The sequence below is a fragment of the Mus musculus genome, chromosome 13, assembly GCF_000001635.26.
Source record: "Mus musculus strain C57BL/6J chromosome 13, GRCm38.p6 C57BL/6J".
NCBI classification, from domain to species: domain Eukaryota; kingdom Metazoa; phylum Chordata; class Mammalia; order Rodentia; family Muridae; genus Mus; species Mus musculus.
In genome coordinates, this window is record NC_000079.6 from 22,163,837 (window position 1) to 22,180,546 (window position 16,710).

The 16,710-nt window shown below is 39.9% G+C and overlaps 1 protein-coding gene and 2 pseudogenes across 1 annotated transcript; all 3 read right to left on the bottom strand.

Moving 5' to 3' along the window:
* Gm11284 (predicted gene 11284) lies at positions 23-1,972 on the bottom strand (annotated as a pseudogene).
* On the bottom strand, positions 10,859-11,759 carry Vmn1r-ps99 (vomeronasal 1 receptor, pseudogene 97; annotated as a pseudogene).
* On the bottom strand, positions 14,850-15,746 carry Vmn1r191 (vomeronasal 1 receptor 191). Its single transcript, NM_145849.1, has one exon. It carries the CDS (start codon positions 15,744-15,746, stop codon positions 14,850-14,852), a length of 897 nt encoding a protein of 298 aa, NP_665848.1.
* Between the last annotated feature and the right edge of the window lie 964 nt (positions 15,747-16,710).

A 16,710-nucleotide genomic window follows, 5' to 3' on the forward strand; every position in this document is an offset into this window, starting at 1 on the left:
CCTTTCCAGGCTCAAATCCAGACCTGTGAGCTGCTGGCCGGACACAACACTTCCCACTAGATGATTTTGATTTAACTGAGGATTTTTCTTCTTAAATGTGAATTTTGATAACCTCAGTATTTTGTTGTCATTCTGAGCTGTATCTGCTAAGCTGTTGTGGGATAGCTGCTGAGTACTCAACTTCATATTAGTAGCAATTTTTGTGCTCATAAGACCTAAATTTACATTCAAATTTGAACTTCCTCCAAGAACAAATTTTGAGCTATTCATTTGTACTGGTCCATGCTTATTATCACTTGAATTCTTAGAACACACAGACAAATTTGTAGCATCCAAAATATTGGGGCCATCTCCACATATGTCTCTTTTCTGTACTGTCACTGGCTTATTCATCTGTGACTTATTTGCTAAAGACAATGGCACTGCAGAGCTGACAGCATTCCAATGTTTAGATGGCCCCGACTGGCTTGCTTGTTTAGATGCCGTAGAGCTACTTCTGGACCCATGTTTGGAAGTATTACTAACACTTTCTGACTCCTTGCTGCCCTTGTTTTCTTGCTGAGTTAGCCTTTCAATGTCATCACAAGCCTGATAGAACAAATCATCATCTACATCGTCTGCTTCCCAGGTAGTCTCTAACTGATGACATGCTTCAACCATTTCACTAGCCAACAGCAGATCATTCCAGTCGTCAAAGGAAGAATTGAACTTTGATCCATGAGACTGATTTGTGTTACACACAATATTTTCTTTGCCCAAGAACACAGAATCAAATGGATCAGTAGTGGGTACTTGCAAAGGCAGATTAACACCAAGCTCGTAACTTTGTTTATTAGGATACCTTGTGTACGAACTAGACTTGTTAGAGGAATGTTTATTAACTATGCACTTACTGTGACTATCTTCTTTCATTTTTTTAAGTTTAGAGACAGCAGCATAATCTTCATCTTTACTAACTATGTTAGTGACAGATTTCTCAAAACCCATTTTATTTCCTGTGAATGATACCTTCCTTGATTCATCACCTGGATGTAATGAAAACCTATATTCTCCAGCATTTCTTAGTTCTCTGTTTCGTGTCTTTGAAGGAAGATCCAGTTTACTTTTGAATCTCTTAACCTTCCACCTAGGTTCATATTTGTTCTTGATGTGATTGTATCATTTTCACCAACTGAGGTACACATTGCCTTCTGACAAGTATCTTGGGCAGTTGTAGAAGGAACAAATTCAAGCATTTCAGCATTTTCCATAAGGAAGGGTTCACTGCCTAGTAAGCTTTCCCAATCATCCTCAAAATCATTAGCAGTCAACTCATCAAGTTGTTTATCAGGTGCTGCTGCTGTCTTAGGACAGGGAGTCACACATGATTTTAGTATTACGGTAGTATCTATTTGAGGGGAAAGTGATATTGGAACTTTATTTAGCAGGTTTTCTGTGAGCAGAGTTTCAGTAGTAATTATTTCCTCTTGTAGTAAGGCATTTTTCTTTCTCAAGGAAGTTTTACTATTGTTCAAAAAAGCACCTAACAGATCCTGGCTTAGCTGTCCACTACACATCTGAGTGGAACCATAAAAAATAACATTAAAGGCTGCTTCAACATTTTGGTCAAAGGGTTTCTGACTGCTGTCTTGCACCTTTGCCAAGGATATTCTACTGTCTCCTTTCATTTGCTTCTTTAGTGGAGTACAACTGATTTCAGGAACTACATCATCTGATGGCATCTGCACAGAATCTTTATGGTTATCTAAATGTCCCATTTCTGAAGTCATCTGGATAAAATCATGATTCTTCCCATCTTGCTCTTGGATCACATACAGCTCTTCCATATTTTTACCAAACTGTTGGGCCAATTTCATAAGTTCTTTTTCTCGATTTTTTATTTTTAATCTTACTGAATTTCAAGAAGTGAAGGATGAACTCACTTTGTGCAGTTGATTTTCACTCTTGATTTTCCTTTTGCTACACTAGGAGTGTAACCTCCTTCCAGCCTAGCCAGGGTGGCCTCAGACCATCCACCTCTGAGGCAGAGCCACCTGCTGTGCTGCTTCTCATCCCTCTCCTTTGTTGTCCCACTACCTGCTACCTGCCTGAGGCCTAACAGGTTCTCTGAGATCTTCCGGAGTTAGCTACGAACTGTGATTTTTGCAGGTTCCTACTAAAAGGCTGATCTGACAACTTCAAATGAACTTTGCGTGACTGGGAATGGGTCTCCCCTCTTCTTTATAAAGCGTGTTTGCTGACATTAAAGTTGAGTCTTGATCAGAATACTGTCTTGACTCCATTTCTCTCTTTACCCGCCTAGATTCCCTCTTTTCTTTCAGTTCCAAGATGCATCCCAGGCTTGAACCCAGACATGAGAGCCACAGGCTGGCCCCAACAAATTGGTGTCCCATGTGGGGCCTGGGAAAGGCAGAGGACACTGAAAGAAGCACTGCTGGTTTGGAGCTCCATGGAAGAAGAAAATAATTAAAGAAAATTCTTACCGGAACACAAGAAGCAACAGGCATAAGGTTGCCAGGTGTGGTACAGTCTAAGCTGGAACAGCACTAAACCCATGTGCTGGGTTCACTTAGGTTCAGCAGTGAGCTATCAGAATCTAGGAACATAACAGGCAGTTAGCCGCAGCTTTCAGAAGCTGCTTCTTAGGTGAGAGAGACAAAAGGGTTTGGATTTAATAATTAGGTGGATTGGCCGCAGTCAGAAACTGCGTCAGGCGGGAGGAAAATGTCCCAGAAGCAGAGAGAAATTTTAGGTGACACCCTGGTTTGTTCTCTCTGGGCCCTACAGCAGAAGTTCTCTACCCTCTTTATTTTTTTGTCTAAGGTCTTGTCTAATGTCTCATGCACCACTCTGTTCACATGTTCAATTCATGTATGTTCATGTCTAGTCTGAATGAATGAATGTTCTGTGTTTTCGTGTTGGTAGATAAAAGATGACTAAAACTTTCTCTGCTGGTATAGCAAAGCCACAGCAGAGAGTGGCCACAGCATCAGGCACAGCAGGAGGGCCCCTGCTGGAAAAAATTGTTTTTTAAAAAAGGAGAGTCTGCAGCCTCATGGTATTGGGGCGGAAAAAGTGGATAGATGGTTTTGTCCTAAGAAAATTCTCTGCATTCATGATTATTGCATTTAGCTAATTGCAAAGTGCTTTTTATTTTATAATTATAGCTAGAAAAATTGATATTCTCTGATTGGTCTAAGTGTAGCTGCTTCATTGGGTTTTTTTACTGGTAATGTGCTCTGCGTGTCTTTACAATCAGCACATAAGTTATTGGTTATGATTAAATAATTGTTACATTGGTAACAGAGGTTTAACCTTAAATTGGCAACTCAGGAGTTTTTCAAACACATGACATGAGCAGGCCAAAAAACTGGGCCTCCTAAGTTACTTCTAGCTGAGATAATATTTAATGTGATTCTTATCCTAGAAAGTAGAATTAAGATAAGATTTAAAGCAAAGTCTCTTTAATGAAACATTAAAGCTTGCACTGTCATAGGTATAAATTGGCAGCCAAACTTTGTAATATGATAGTAATGCTTCTAATATTGATTCTATAGGTGATAAATTGTTTTGAAATTGGGCTTTGTTTTCCCAAAGTTATAGTTATGGTCTAATATTGCAGTAGAAACTTAGTAATTTTAAAATCTGTCCTCATGGCAGGAGGAACTAAGCTCGGAGCAGCCTCAGCGAGGTTTGTGACTTTCTTTTGTCTTACAAACGGTGCCTAAAGAAGCTCTTCTTGCCCCTCTTTGCCTCCAGGGAAATGTTCTTTTATCTAAAAGAGCACTTTTGCAGATCTAGCCAGATTCTGTTTTAATAAAGTTCAAATTCATAGTTTATAAAGGGTCAGTCAGACTGTAGAATTTATAAAGGCATTACAATCTGGCTTGCCTACTTCATATAGAGTTATTATAGATTTAAAAGTTTGTCTTTCCTTTACATTCTGATAATTGTAAAGGTTTTTGCTTCTAGTGAGTTTGTAATAACTGGAATATTTTGCCTCTAGGTATGGCTAAATATAGGTCTACATTATGTGAGAATTTTTATCATTTCTGCTTCTATACAAGAAGCCAAGAGTTTGAATCTTTCAGTGTATATTGTTTCCTAAGTGGAAAATATTTTATTAGCTAATGCCTCTCAAGGGAAGTTTACTTAAAACCTTAGCTGTCATTAAGCTAACCCTAGGCAGAGCAGCTTTATCCTTACTGGAAACATTTATCTGGTTCCTGTTAATCCTTCTGAAGTCATTCCTTTGTTTCAGGTCAGGTAATTTCTAAGTATTTTGATTGCTGTGACTTCCTACCCTCTTTTATTATCTGTATTCTTTGGCTCCCGGCCAGATGGTCGCTGGTGGCTGTGGGGCGGGGCCCTTGGGCACTCAGCTTTCCCTGAACTTGGTGACAGGAGAAGCCACCAAAAAGCGGGCGGCTTTGTAGCGAACTCAGGGGAGGGCCTTGCCCACCATTAGCCCATGAGCCTCCACCTGTCTTCGCTGGGGTAGCTGTATTTTTCCCATTAAGGCTCAGGGGTGCTCCCCCGCAGGGCCAGGGCCCTGGTCCTGCTTAGCACGCAAACACCTTTCCTTGAGGGAGGTGGCGGCAGAGGTGGCAGAAGCAGCTGTGGCGGTGTGTGTGTGTGTGTGTGTGTGTGTGTGTGGTGCTGGCTCCGCTGCCAGTGCCAGGACCGCGGAGCTGTTGCTTGGGCGTGTCAGGCATGCACCGCCTCCGCTTTGGAGATGTGGGGCTCAACATCGGGTTAAAATCCAGAGTCCTTTCCAGAGTGGCTCCATGCCATGGTGGAGGGCAGCCAAAGTTCGGCTCGGGTGGGGTGGAAAAAGACAAGGACAAAGGAGCCGTGACATGGCAGGTAGGCGGGGCCGAGGTAGCACAGTTTCAAAAATATATTAACTACTTTGGTGCTAATAAAGAATTGTAAGATATATTCGTGTATTTTGGAAAACCTATAACAAAAATTGTGTCTTAGGAACCTGACAAAATATCTGTTCCTTGTTCCAAACAGCATTTAATTTGGTTATTACAGAATATTAATAATTGATCTATTGCATACCATCATTTTTAAATAAGATTGACAATCAATATCCCAAAGATAAGTTAAAAATTGTTTTTATGCATGCTTCTATATCTTCTATAAATTCATGCATGCATGCATCCCAATTATTGTGTTTAAAAACAACCCCTCTATGGGAAATAAATAGATGTGAATTAGATCACATGCTTATTCTTTTGAGCTTCCCCCGTGCTCCAGCACAGATAATTTAGTTGTGTGCTGTGGATGGTGTTTTAAAATGCTGAACAATCAAACCTTAATTTATATATTAATAGTCAATATTATATCTCAGAACTCACAATTGCTTAAGATTGTTCATCCTTCAGATACTATTAATTCTCAAATTTGCAATTGCTTATGCATATACAACTCATAAGAAAAAATGCTGTCCTCTTAAGAAGGCTGTTTTTAGACATTTAATAAATTGTTCTGGATTGCCTGGACATCTTAAAGCAATGCCATGCTAGATTTATATCTCAGGCAATCTATAGGTCCTACATATAAGATAGATTGGATATATAATCTCGTTCTTTATATATTCAAAACAGTTATGGTTTAAGATAATATTTTAATATTCTTGGAAATTATGCATGTCAAATTCTTTGCTCTTAGCGTCCTCAGTTACTACTTGTTTCCACATAATAGTGTTAATTCTTGAGGACTTATACTTAATAGATTGCTGCAAATAAATACTCTTATTTGTAAGTTAACAAATAAATAATTTAGGCACATGTAACTATTAATAACCTTTCAAGCTTTCTTGTTACAACTGCTCTTTAAGAGAAACAATTGAAAGTGCAATTAGTCACTACCCATGTTACATGAATACTGACTATAACAGTCAAGTATTTGAGATGTTTTGTCAACAAATTATTAACTCTCAAGGACAAGGTATTGTAGAACTTTAAAACTTTAACTTCTTAAAAGACAAAAAGGGGGGAAATTATATCCCCGTGCATATTATTTAGTGCATTCCCATGCACATTATTTAAATCATACTTTTATTTTAGAATTTTGAAATTTGGATGTCAGAGAACTTAATAAATGCCTTATAACATCTTAAAAGTATCTACTTATTGGCATATGGTTTGATCCTGAACAGCTACCTTATTAGGAAAGGGAAAAACATAGGTTCTCTCCACAGAACGCTACAGAAGCATGATGGCTAATTCATGTAACAAGCTGGCAGGTGAGTGGGCTCAGTGCCCTGACTGAAGTGACAAGGAAGCTAAATTGGGTACATGTTTTCGACCCATCCTTGCTTGCCATTTTTTCAGTTTGGACTAGTGAAGCTGCCTTGCTTCAAGCTTTTTAACTTTATGGCAAAAAGAACATCAGACTGTGTAATCTGAGTTAGAAAGATTAGTCATATAATAGAGTCATAATGATTCTTCTCTTTTCTTCAATGTGACCAGTTATTTTAACTCAATCTTAGACTGGTCTAGTAATAATTCCAATATTAGAGATTCCTATTGGAGATAGCTAAAATTCTTAATTACCTAGCAAAGTTAATTTGGAGCTCAGCCTCCACTTCCAGAGAATCTCTGGCCTTTCTGCTAATTCTCAAAGCCAGCTCCCCCACACGGGGAGGCCAGAGCCTGAGCTTGGTCGTTGCTAATTTGCAACTGAATGGAGTACCTGGACTTCTTCAAAGAAGCTTTTATACAGTTGCTTTTTCACTGTCCCACCTTCATTTCTCAAACAGGTCAGTCAACACCATTCAGCCTGACTGTAGCAGGAGTAAAACCTCACCTCCAATAGCGCAGGTAGCAGTTATTATTATTCTCCATCAAGAAGCATTCTAAGTACATATTGTGGCTTTGGTCTGAATTGGGAGTATGGTGTGCTATGAGGGCCTGACAGTCAATGACGGGCAACCAGATCATGGAATCATACCAATCTAAGACAGAGGTACATGCCAAAAGGCCGTGACTGTTGATAATACACCACAGAGCCATGTTTGTGTGAAATATAACACAAACTAGCTGCACGTAGCCCCCATGAACGAATTGGATGGTTCGAGAAGATTTGAGATCCTAAGACAGGCGGAGCCACCAGCCAGCATAACTCCCAGGCAGGACTATTGAGCATAAATAAATTTTATGCCTCAGTCCAGTTTTGTTTAATATTATTTAAAGGGGGGGGGGGGAATGTAACCTCTTTCCAGCCTAGCCAGGCTGGTTCAGACCATCTGCCACTGAGGCAGAGCCACCTAGGGTGCTGCTTCTCATCCCTCTCCTTTGATGTTACACTGCCTGCTACCTGCCTGAGGCCGGAACCGGTTCTCCAAGATCTTCCGGAGTTAGCTGCAAACTGTGATTTTCACAAGTTCCTGCTAAAAGGCAGTTCTGACAACTTCACAAGGAACTTGGCATGACTGGGGATGGGCTTCCCTCTTTATAAAGTACAGATTATCATTAAACATTTGAGTCTTGATCAGAATACTGTCTTGGTTCCATTTCTCTCTCTACCCATCTAGATTCCCTCTTTTCTTTCAGCTCCAAGATGTGTCCCAGGCTGGAACCTGGACATGAGAGCCGCAGGCCAGCCCCAACAGTTTCTGCCTTCTTTCTTAGGTTTTCTATCTACAGAGTGGTCTCTCTTTGTGATTTCTTTATTGTTTCTACTTCCACTTTTAGATTCTGGATGGTTTTGTTCAATTCTTTCACCTGTTTGGATGTGTTTTCCTGTAATTCTATAAGGGATTTTTGTGTTTCCTCTTTAAGGACTTCTACCTGTTTACCTGTGTTCTGTATTTCTTTAAGGGAGTTATTTATGCCCTTTTTATAGTCCTCCATCATCATCATCATGAGAAGTGACTTTAGATCCAAATCTTTCTTTTCTGGTGTGATGGTGTATCCAGGACTTGCTATGGTGGGAGAGTTTAGTTCTGATGATGCCAAGTAACCTTGGTTTCTGTTGCTTCTGTTCTTACGCTTGCCTCCTGCCATCTGATTATCTCAAGTGCTCCCTTCCTTTCATATATCTGATTGGAGCCTGTCCTTCCTGTAATCCTGGTTGATTCAGAACTCCTCAGAGTCCAACTTTCTCTGTGATCTTGTGATTCTGGGATCCTGTCAACCTGAGATTCTGGGTGTGTCAGATTTCTTTTCAGTCCAGGTTTCTCTGAGACCCTGAGATCCTGGTGTGACCAAGTTCCTGGGGTCCTGGGATCCTGGAATCCTAAGATTGTAGGTGTGTTAGAGCTCCTGGAAGTGGTACCTCTTTTGGGGACCATGGGGCTGTCAGCTGTGTTCGAAACCAAGGTAGACAAACACCAACTGAAAGGAGCCTGAGTTGCTGGTAGGGTGGGTTTCCTGGGTCCCTGCTCCTGCTGACACAGGCTCCTCATTGTTGTTTTGGAATAGATGTTCCATTCAACTCACCAATGATCTTAAGATCCTGGGTGTGTTAGGGTGCCTGCAGTGTGGAGAGTTCTCTGGGGACTGTGGGACCATCCACCAAGTTCCTGTCTAAAGTGGCCCCTGATTCTGTTTTCTTTACAGAATTTTAAACTCAGTTTAGCAAACTTACAAATCTTAATGTAGAGAAAATGTATGTTATCTCTGCTTTAAAGCACATAGTATCTTTTCGGTGGGGGTTGTTTTCTCTTCTTTTTCCTAATCAGATGGCTTTCTGACCCAAGACAGAGATTTTTGAAGAAAATTTTAAACAAACATGCTTGGATATCAAGGAGGGACTCATATCCAAGCTCCAGAGCTAGCTTTTTAACAAAGTAGAATAGCCTTAAACTATTGCCCCACTGCAGTGGTGTTGGGTGGCCACAGCTGGAGCTCCATGGTCAGGGACAGGAACCAGCTTGGAGTAAATGAAGCAGGAAAAAATACATCCTTCAGAAGCAGAATGAAGGAACAGATCCCAAATGGACAGGCTTAGAGAGGTGCCTGCTATACAAGACTCCAATAATCCAATGAGAGGGACAAAGATAAAGAAAGCCCCAGGGGATAGCTAGTATGGAAGAAGCCATAAGGAAGAAACCCCTGAAAATGTTTCAGCATACAGCTCAGGGGCAATTTACTGTGCTCTCAGTCTGACTCCAACCTCTGTAACAAAACTTGAAAACATAAATACAACAGGTAACAGAGAACAAAAGAAAGAGACCATACAAGAGCATAATCAGGGAAGACCAGATGCACTCATACACGTGGGGGCCACTTTCATTCATACACCAAAACCAGAAGTACAATAGGTGTCAACTCTGTCCCAGAGCCTGTATCTACAATTGTGTCTGATATTGCATTTGTCTCACCAAATGTCGGGTCTCCAAAACAACACAACTCACAAATCAGTCCATGCTTCAGACACACATTTGTTTTTGCTTTTAATTTACAAACTTCAGGCAGTTGTAATTTATGTTTCTGGGGACTTATCAAGTCCACTTTGGACTTCTTCTCTCTGGGAACTATCCTGGGCCAGCGGTCAGGAATCTGGGGTCTCCACTGTAACTAAAAAATTTATTGATTACTTGTTAACATGATATCAGCCTGAAAGCATAATTTCAAGTATGTTCTGAGGGAAGGGTATGCGAAAGGTTTTTATTTTCATGTAAAAGACACAAGTAGACCTTCAGTCTCTACATAAGCAAGCAATAATGGTCTGTGCTGCTAGTGTAAGTGGGTCAAGTAAGTCAAAACAATATTTAGGCCTCTGCATAAACAAGTTACAGAAGCCAAAATAGCAGTTTTGTCATATCATAAGACATAGAAAGTCATATTGTACATTTCTATATTGGGGTAACTGAGTCAAGCCTGCTGAGAACTCTTCATGCAGGGACTGGAGTCAGAGACACAGGGCTAGTGGGTAAAAACATGCATGCCTAGCATAAATTAGAGTTTCTTTAGCAATCACAATCACATGTCAATGTCTTTAATGTGTGTGGAATTCATATGCTCTTGTCCTTGTAATGTTTCGCCAGCAAAACACACTTGGACAACCAGATCCTTCTACGGCAAAGCTTTATTGCTTACTTCTCAGGAAGACCCCGAACCCGGAAAATGGTGCTGCTTAAATACCCCTCTGTGTGACGTGTCAGCTCCTGATTAGCTGCTCACTATCAGCCCAGATGACGCCACGGGACAGGCAGGGCACAAGGAATGGAAAAATACCCTAGCACATGCGCAGACTATTTGTTTACCAGTTAGAACACCGGATATCAGCGCCATCTTGTAATGGCAATTGCAAGGGTGGCTTCTCACAATATGCAGTGTATATTCTTACCCTTTCTTTAATGCTTGGTACCCTGAAATGCCAAGCACTTACAACAGGCAGTGAATTAGCTTCACTCCCTGGTCATGTCCACTTTGTAAGAGACCTTCAATTAAAGAATGCTTCCTGGCATCCTTCTTCACTGGTTTCCAAGAGTCTCTGGCACATAGTGAGTGCTTTGCAAATAAGTAGAGGAGTCAGTGATGATAGAAGAACAGTAGAACGAACAAGAAGAAAGGAAAGGTTTGTGGGTCCTTATAAGACTAAAACTCTAGCATGAGGAAAAAAAATTCTAATTAGGTGACTGCATGCCCTCCTGCACTTTCCTATGAAGGATGCAGCAAGCTAAACTCCATGATAGGAATGGTGGGATGGTGGGATAGTGAACATCCCTGTCTATTTCCTAGAGCCTGAACCAGTCTTCAGTTACCTAGCACCAGCTATATAGAAAAAAATCTATTTTATCAATTAATTTATTGTTGTAATACATTAGAAAGGCAAGGCAAAGCCATCCCAGTAGCATTTGATCATGAAGAACTGGATGTGAAAAGATATTTCCTCTATCTCAGGGGAAGTAGCTGGCCTTAGGGATATGGACATTCCAGATAATCAGGACAAACAGGCTGAGACCAGCATAGCTAAGTACTAACAATGCTTTCATACCTGGTATTGTAAAATCACTTGTCACTGTGGAACCTGTGTATAAGGAGAAAATAAAATCTGCCCAACAAAAGAAAAGGAAACAGATCATGAGAGGGAGAACCCTCTGGGTAGCTCAGATTTCTGGCTTGTAATTGTTTGCAGACCTAGAACCGTGAAGAGGAGATGCTTGTGACACTTATACAGATGGAGAGCCATGGACCCACTGCTCCAGCCCATGAGATCCTGGAAAAATGACATCACGAAGAGCCATGAGAGAGAGGAACAGCCACTTAACTGTGTGCCTGGATGGCAGCATATAGCAATACCCAGTAAACATTCCAGTTTCAGACCTGTTCATGCTACTTCCTGTTGTGATATAGTGAAGCAAATTGGAGCTTATCGTGGAATTTAAGATCCAAAAGAGGAGGAGAAAGGCAGGAACATGCCATGGATTGAACTTTCTCCACAATGTGGTCCTGGCACTGATGGTGACAGCCTGGACCACACTGAGGAGCCAGGTGGTGCAGATGTCATGGAGAGGCCATGGGCAACCATTTCTAGATAAACTATAGTTTTACAAGCAATATCTCCTAGGAAGTTTCTGATGTAAAAAATTGTGATCATGTTTCTGACTCCTAGGCAATAAATAATGGTTGTGTTTACAAAAGCCAGGTGGATGAGAATAATATCTATATTTTTGTTCTCAGGACCCATGATGAAAGTGTGCACGTATCTCAAGAATAAGATGATGTTTCCTAAAACCCCAATTCAGTAAGTGAAATGAAAATTATTCTCTGGATGAGGTCACTCCAAATCATCTTCATGCTCAGAACTAGGAAAATCCTTTTGAGAAAGATAAGGAAGTTCATGCCTGTGAGTTTTGAGAAAGACAAGCTTATACCTGTGAGTTTTCCATAGGGAAAGCAACAGTGTGTTATGTAAATGCACAAACTTCTTTGCTACAGATGCCTGCTTTTGTTCTTGGACCTTTTGTTTTTGGTTCTGCTGACATGTTGATGTTGATGATGACAACGACAATTGAACATGAGCACCATGCTGATGCCTTCTCAGCCTTCACAGAAGATAGTTCTTTATATCTTCCATCTCTAAACTTTTTTTTCTGTGAGAAATCCAAACATAGAATGATATCATTCAATTTACAAGCCATGGTATTCATGCATCACCTTAGATGCCTCCCTTCCCAGATCCTCTTCCAAGTTCTGTACAGATTGATTCCTTAAGAAGCGTGTTGAACTAATAAAAAAATGTAGCTAATCCAAAGATACTTGCACAAACAAGGTTGTTTCCTAGGGAAAGTCATGTGATTTTCTTTGTCTCCAACTCTGAATTGACCTTGGCAGTAAGTAACATACAGATTAATTAGGTAGGGTAGCAGACAGCACATATGCCTTGAGTGGGGTGTTATGGATCATTTTTGTTCTTTATCATCTTGCATGTGGGATCATATTAAAAATTACTTACTCCAATGCTTATGTGCTTTTCCTGACCATCCCCTAAAAACACTCTGCCAAGGAATCATCCACTCTAAAAGTTTCTAAAAGTGTTTATCAGATGTAGACATCTCCTGGTAGAATCTTAAGGTCTGTTATGTACAAAATCATCAGAACTATTGATCTATAAATGTAACTGAGAGTTACATCAAGAGAGAGAGAGAGAGAGAGAGAGAGAGAGAGAGAGAAAGAAAGAGAGAGAGAGAGGGCCTATTGAAACCTCCAAGCCTGCCCCTGGTGATATACTTCCCCCAACAAGGCCACAGCTCCTAATACTACTTCCCTCTTGTCTCTCTTTGATGACTAACCATTCAAAGATGAACCCATAGAAGCCATTCTCATTCAAGCCCCCACATTACTATTATAGAACAAATATCTAAGCTCTATAATCAAATCCTTTGAGCTCCAAATTTAGACAAATTGTATCATTTGAATCCTTGTTTATCCTGACAAGGGTCATTCATAGAATTACATAATTGCTATGTAACGTGTTCCTTCCTTTCTTACTTCATCCTGTCATATTTCCATTTTGTAATTCCTAATGCCAGGGGATAAATCGATGTACCTTACCTATATTCGACACTTGCAAATGTGTGTCTCTTATCCATGGTACATATGGAAACACTTGAGAAACATGTTGCTTCAAGTATTTCAATATAGCAAACATTAGAGGTGTTTCAACTTTCATTATGTCTCTTATATTATATATTTTAAATTATACTCATTTTATATGCATATATGTTATATGTCTAGGCATACACATTTGTCATGGTGTGTGTGTATGTGTGGAAGCTGGAGGACAATTCTCAGGAATTGGTTCTCATTTTCTACCATATGGAACTAGAATGGAAATCAGGTTGCCAAGTTAGGGATCAAGTGCTTTCCTTGCTGAGACATCTCACTGGACCACTACATTGATTCAGCTTTCCCTGCTGTTTTCCCCTTTGGTAATCAAAAGGAATCCTAGGGTTGACTTTTCTCTTCCAATTTGTGTGTCTTTGTTTCACAACCTAAATATTTCCTGGGTTATATTTGAACCCCAAACTGATTCTGTGCTTTAATATTAAATGCCATTTTAGGGTTCAATATTACATTAAACTACAGTTTCTAGTTACAGTTTAACAATTAAAGCTGACCCACCCAAAGATGTCTAAAACTATCTCTTGTTGAAACAAAGTTATCTAGTAGGTGTAGCTTGGAGTGTACCTTTGAAACACTGAACTACACTCATCCAAGAGGCCTAATTTTGATTCCTGACATCTAAGGGAAGGCTGGGTTTGTTTTATATGTGTGGATGCTTTCTAAGGTAGACTATATGAGGGCAAAAAAAATGCTGCTGTGTATTGTCATGGATTAGGGAAATCTGAGAACAGGGAATATGTAGTATTTTCTTTCAGCAAAGAATACTGGTCATGGACTGAAATGAAATCACTCAGATCCTGGTTGTCATGGATACTGTGTTGTTTCAGGAGTTCTGCAGTCAACTTTTAAGTTTCCTCTGGCTTCACTCATATCTTTAACCTTGTGAATAACTGGGTCCCTAATCTTTGCGAGATTAAGTTGATTTTCAGATTCAAGGTGGTGTTTACTGTTCCTGTTTCACATCTAAGAGCTCCAACATCATGTCGCTCATACATACATGTACATGTGTGTATATAGTATATATGTATATATTCATATATACACACATATACATATGTACAAACATTTAAACATAAACATAAACATAGAAAGACATTAAAGCATTCTTTACTGTGTACCTTGTGGCACTAATATTAGCAAGCACAATGTCAGGTCAAGATGTGGAATTTCTTGAACTAACATGACTGAATTTCCATGAAATTGTTAAATTTACCAAATTCCTTTGGATGCTTCCAGTCATTGAAAGACCAATTTTAAAAAACATAATTAAGACTGTTTTCTTAGTGCTGGAGAAAAGCCTCAGTAGTTAAAATCACTAGCTGGTCTTCCAGAGGATTCAGGTTCAATTCACAGCAAGTACATTTTGGTTCAGAACAATCTCTCTTACTCCAGTCAGTCAGAGGACATTTGGTGGAGTCTTCCAGATCGTATAGGCATCAGGCATGGATGTGCAACATAATTCAGGCAAACTACTTATACACTGTAAATGAATATAAATATAAAAAAGTTTTTCAAAATCCCTTCAAATGGGTAGCAAAATGGAGAATGAGGTTTCTATATTACTGTAATTTGCTAAGATTACAGAGTTAATTCATAATTAATTCTCAGTTCAAAACTTGGGTCACCAGGAAAAGTGTCTTGAGAATAAATAGCTTTTTATACTTCTTTGTAAGGTTTTAGTGTATCCGTAATATTGCAGAACTGAGAGGTTTTTTCCGTACTTATTGAACAGATAAATGAGAGACATTTTCTCCGTTTCTCTCACTGAGCAGAACAACATCCAGCCAGAAGCCCATCCCTGTGAATCAGCACAAGGGGGCTAAAAGATGCGTAAGCAAGGGTCAGACATTCTTGAATATTTACTATCAAGGAATTTTCTACTAAGGAGATACTTAAAATTAGAGAAAAGGCACAATCTGTCCAGTAGAAGAAAACAAAACAGAGCATCAGAAGGAGGACACTTTGAGCAACTCTCAGCTCAGGAGGAGTTCTGTAGAGAAGCTTGGAGTTCTGAAGGTAGAGGACTTGCTGGTGGTGCTTGTGGAGAAGAAATACCATGTAGCCACTGGCCCCTCCCATGGCACCCTGAAACACTGCATCTCTCAGGACCATGAGAGGGAGAACAATCCATTTGATTTTCTGACTTGGTAGGATGAAATAGCAATAGTTGTCGCTATTCTTGAGATGTGATATATTCAGACCTGTACTTGTGATGGAATGGATTAGGTGTATACTTATTAAAGAATTGAATGTCCAAAAGAATGAGAAGAATGGAAGGATGTGCCATGCAGACGTTGGCCTGAGCCTCCTCCATCCAGATGCTCTGGGACTGATGATGATGGCCTGGACCACAGTGAGGAGACTGCTAGTGCAAATGGAGAGGCCCCGGGCCACCCTCTCCAGGTAAACAATGACCTTACAACCTATGTCATCTAGGAAGTTTCTCAAACCAAAAGCTGCTACTGTCTTTGGCAATCCTTTTGCAAGAAGTAGTATGATGTTTGTAAAAGCCAAGTGGATGAGAATAAGGTGTATGGGTTTCTTCCCAGTGCTCCTCCACCAACTGAGCATATAATTCACAGAAACAGACATGTTCCCCAGAGTGCCAACCAGAATCATGAAGAGGAAAACCATTTTCTCAATAAACTTCAAAACCATTTTCACTTCCTAGATAGAAAAATGTATATCCAGGATGAAAAGACCTTTCCAGAAAGCAATAGTAATGCTAAACATGAACAGCACATCTGCATAGTAGCATTTTCTGGTGTTCAAGAGGCAGAGTTGGACACGTGTCATGTTCCATATTAGGTTTTTCAATCTCCCCCTTTGTTCTACAGACTCTGGAATATTGTGTGTGCTCTCAAAGATGAGTTTGTTAACTGTTATTCAAAATCTAAAGTTTTAAAAGGGATATGTTTTACCTTTACACTAGCAAAATTGACTTGTTTAAGTGTGTATGTGTGTGTGTATGTGTGTGAGTGTGTCTGTGTGTGTCTATTTCTGGGTCTCTCTGTGCCTGAATTATCTGTGTTAACTCTCAGCATAGCTGAACTGCACTCCAAGTTTCTTCAATTGAACTTTCCTCACTGTTTCTTACTCTATTTCATCATATTTGTCATCCAACTTCCAAAGTCTAAGGCCCCTTCTTATTTGCATCTTGATCAGTTTAACCATTTCTACATTTCATTTGGCTTCAAAGTAAGTAAGTAAAAAGAACTTCAATTTCTACATCATAATATTTAAACATTTTTAAACTGACCATTCGGTAATTTCACCCCATATAAATGTTCATCAGTTAATTTTTAAACATATTCCTCAGTGTCAAGTCAAATTGAATAACTTTTTCAGATAGGGTTCTGCAGTTAAAGATGAATCATCAAAAATATGCTGAAAGTTTCATATTACCCTGTTTGCAGCCAGGGTGGGTGTCTAGCAGAACCCTGAGGTGCTTCTTAGGAGACAGGGTAGCATAGAGCTGTGATCCCAGTGGATGGACTTCAGGGCATCTGTGACTCCTGCGAGTGACCTCAGGCCATCTAAGGGAGCAAGGAGCAGCTCTGGATCAGGGAATGATGATGAGGTGAACAGGAGAACTGGACTAATGACATGTTATGTGCTGCCA

Excerpts from the sequence above, each read along its gene's own strand:
- Vmn1r191 (NM_145849.1), bottom strand. The coding sequence starts at position 15,746 with ATGGTTTTGAAGTTTATTGAGAAAATGGTTTTCCTCTTCATGATTCTG.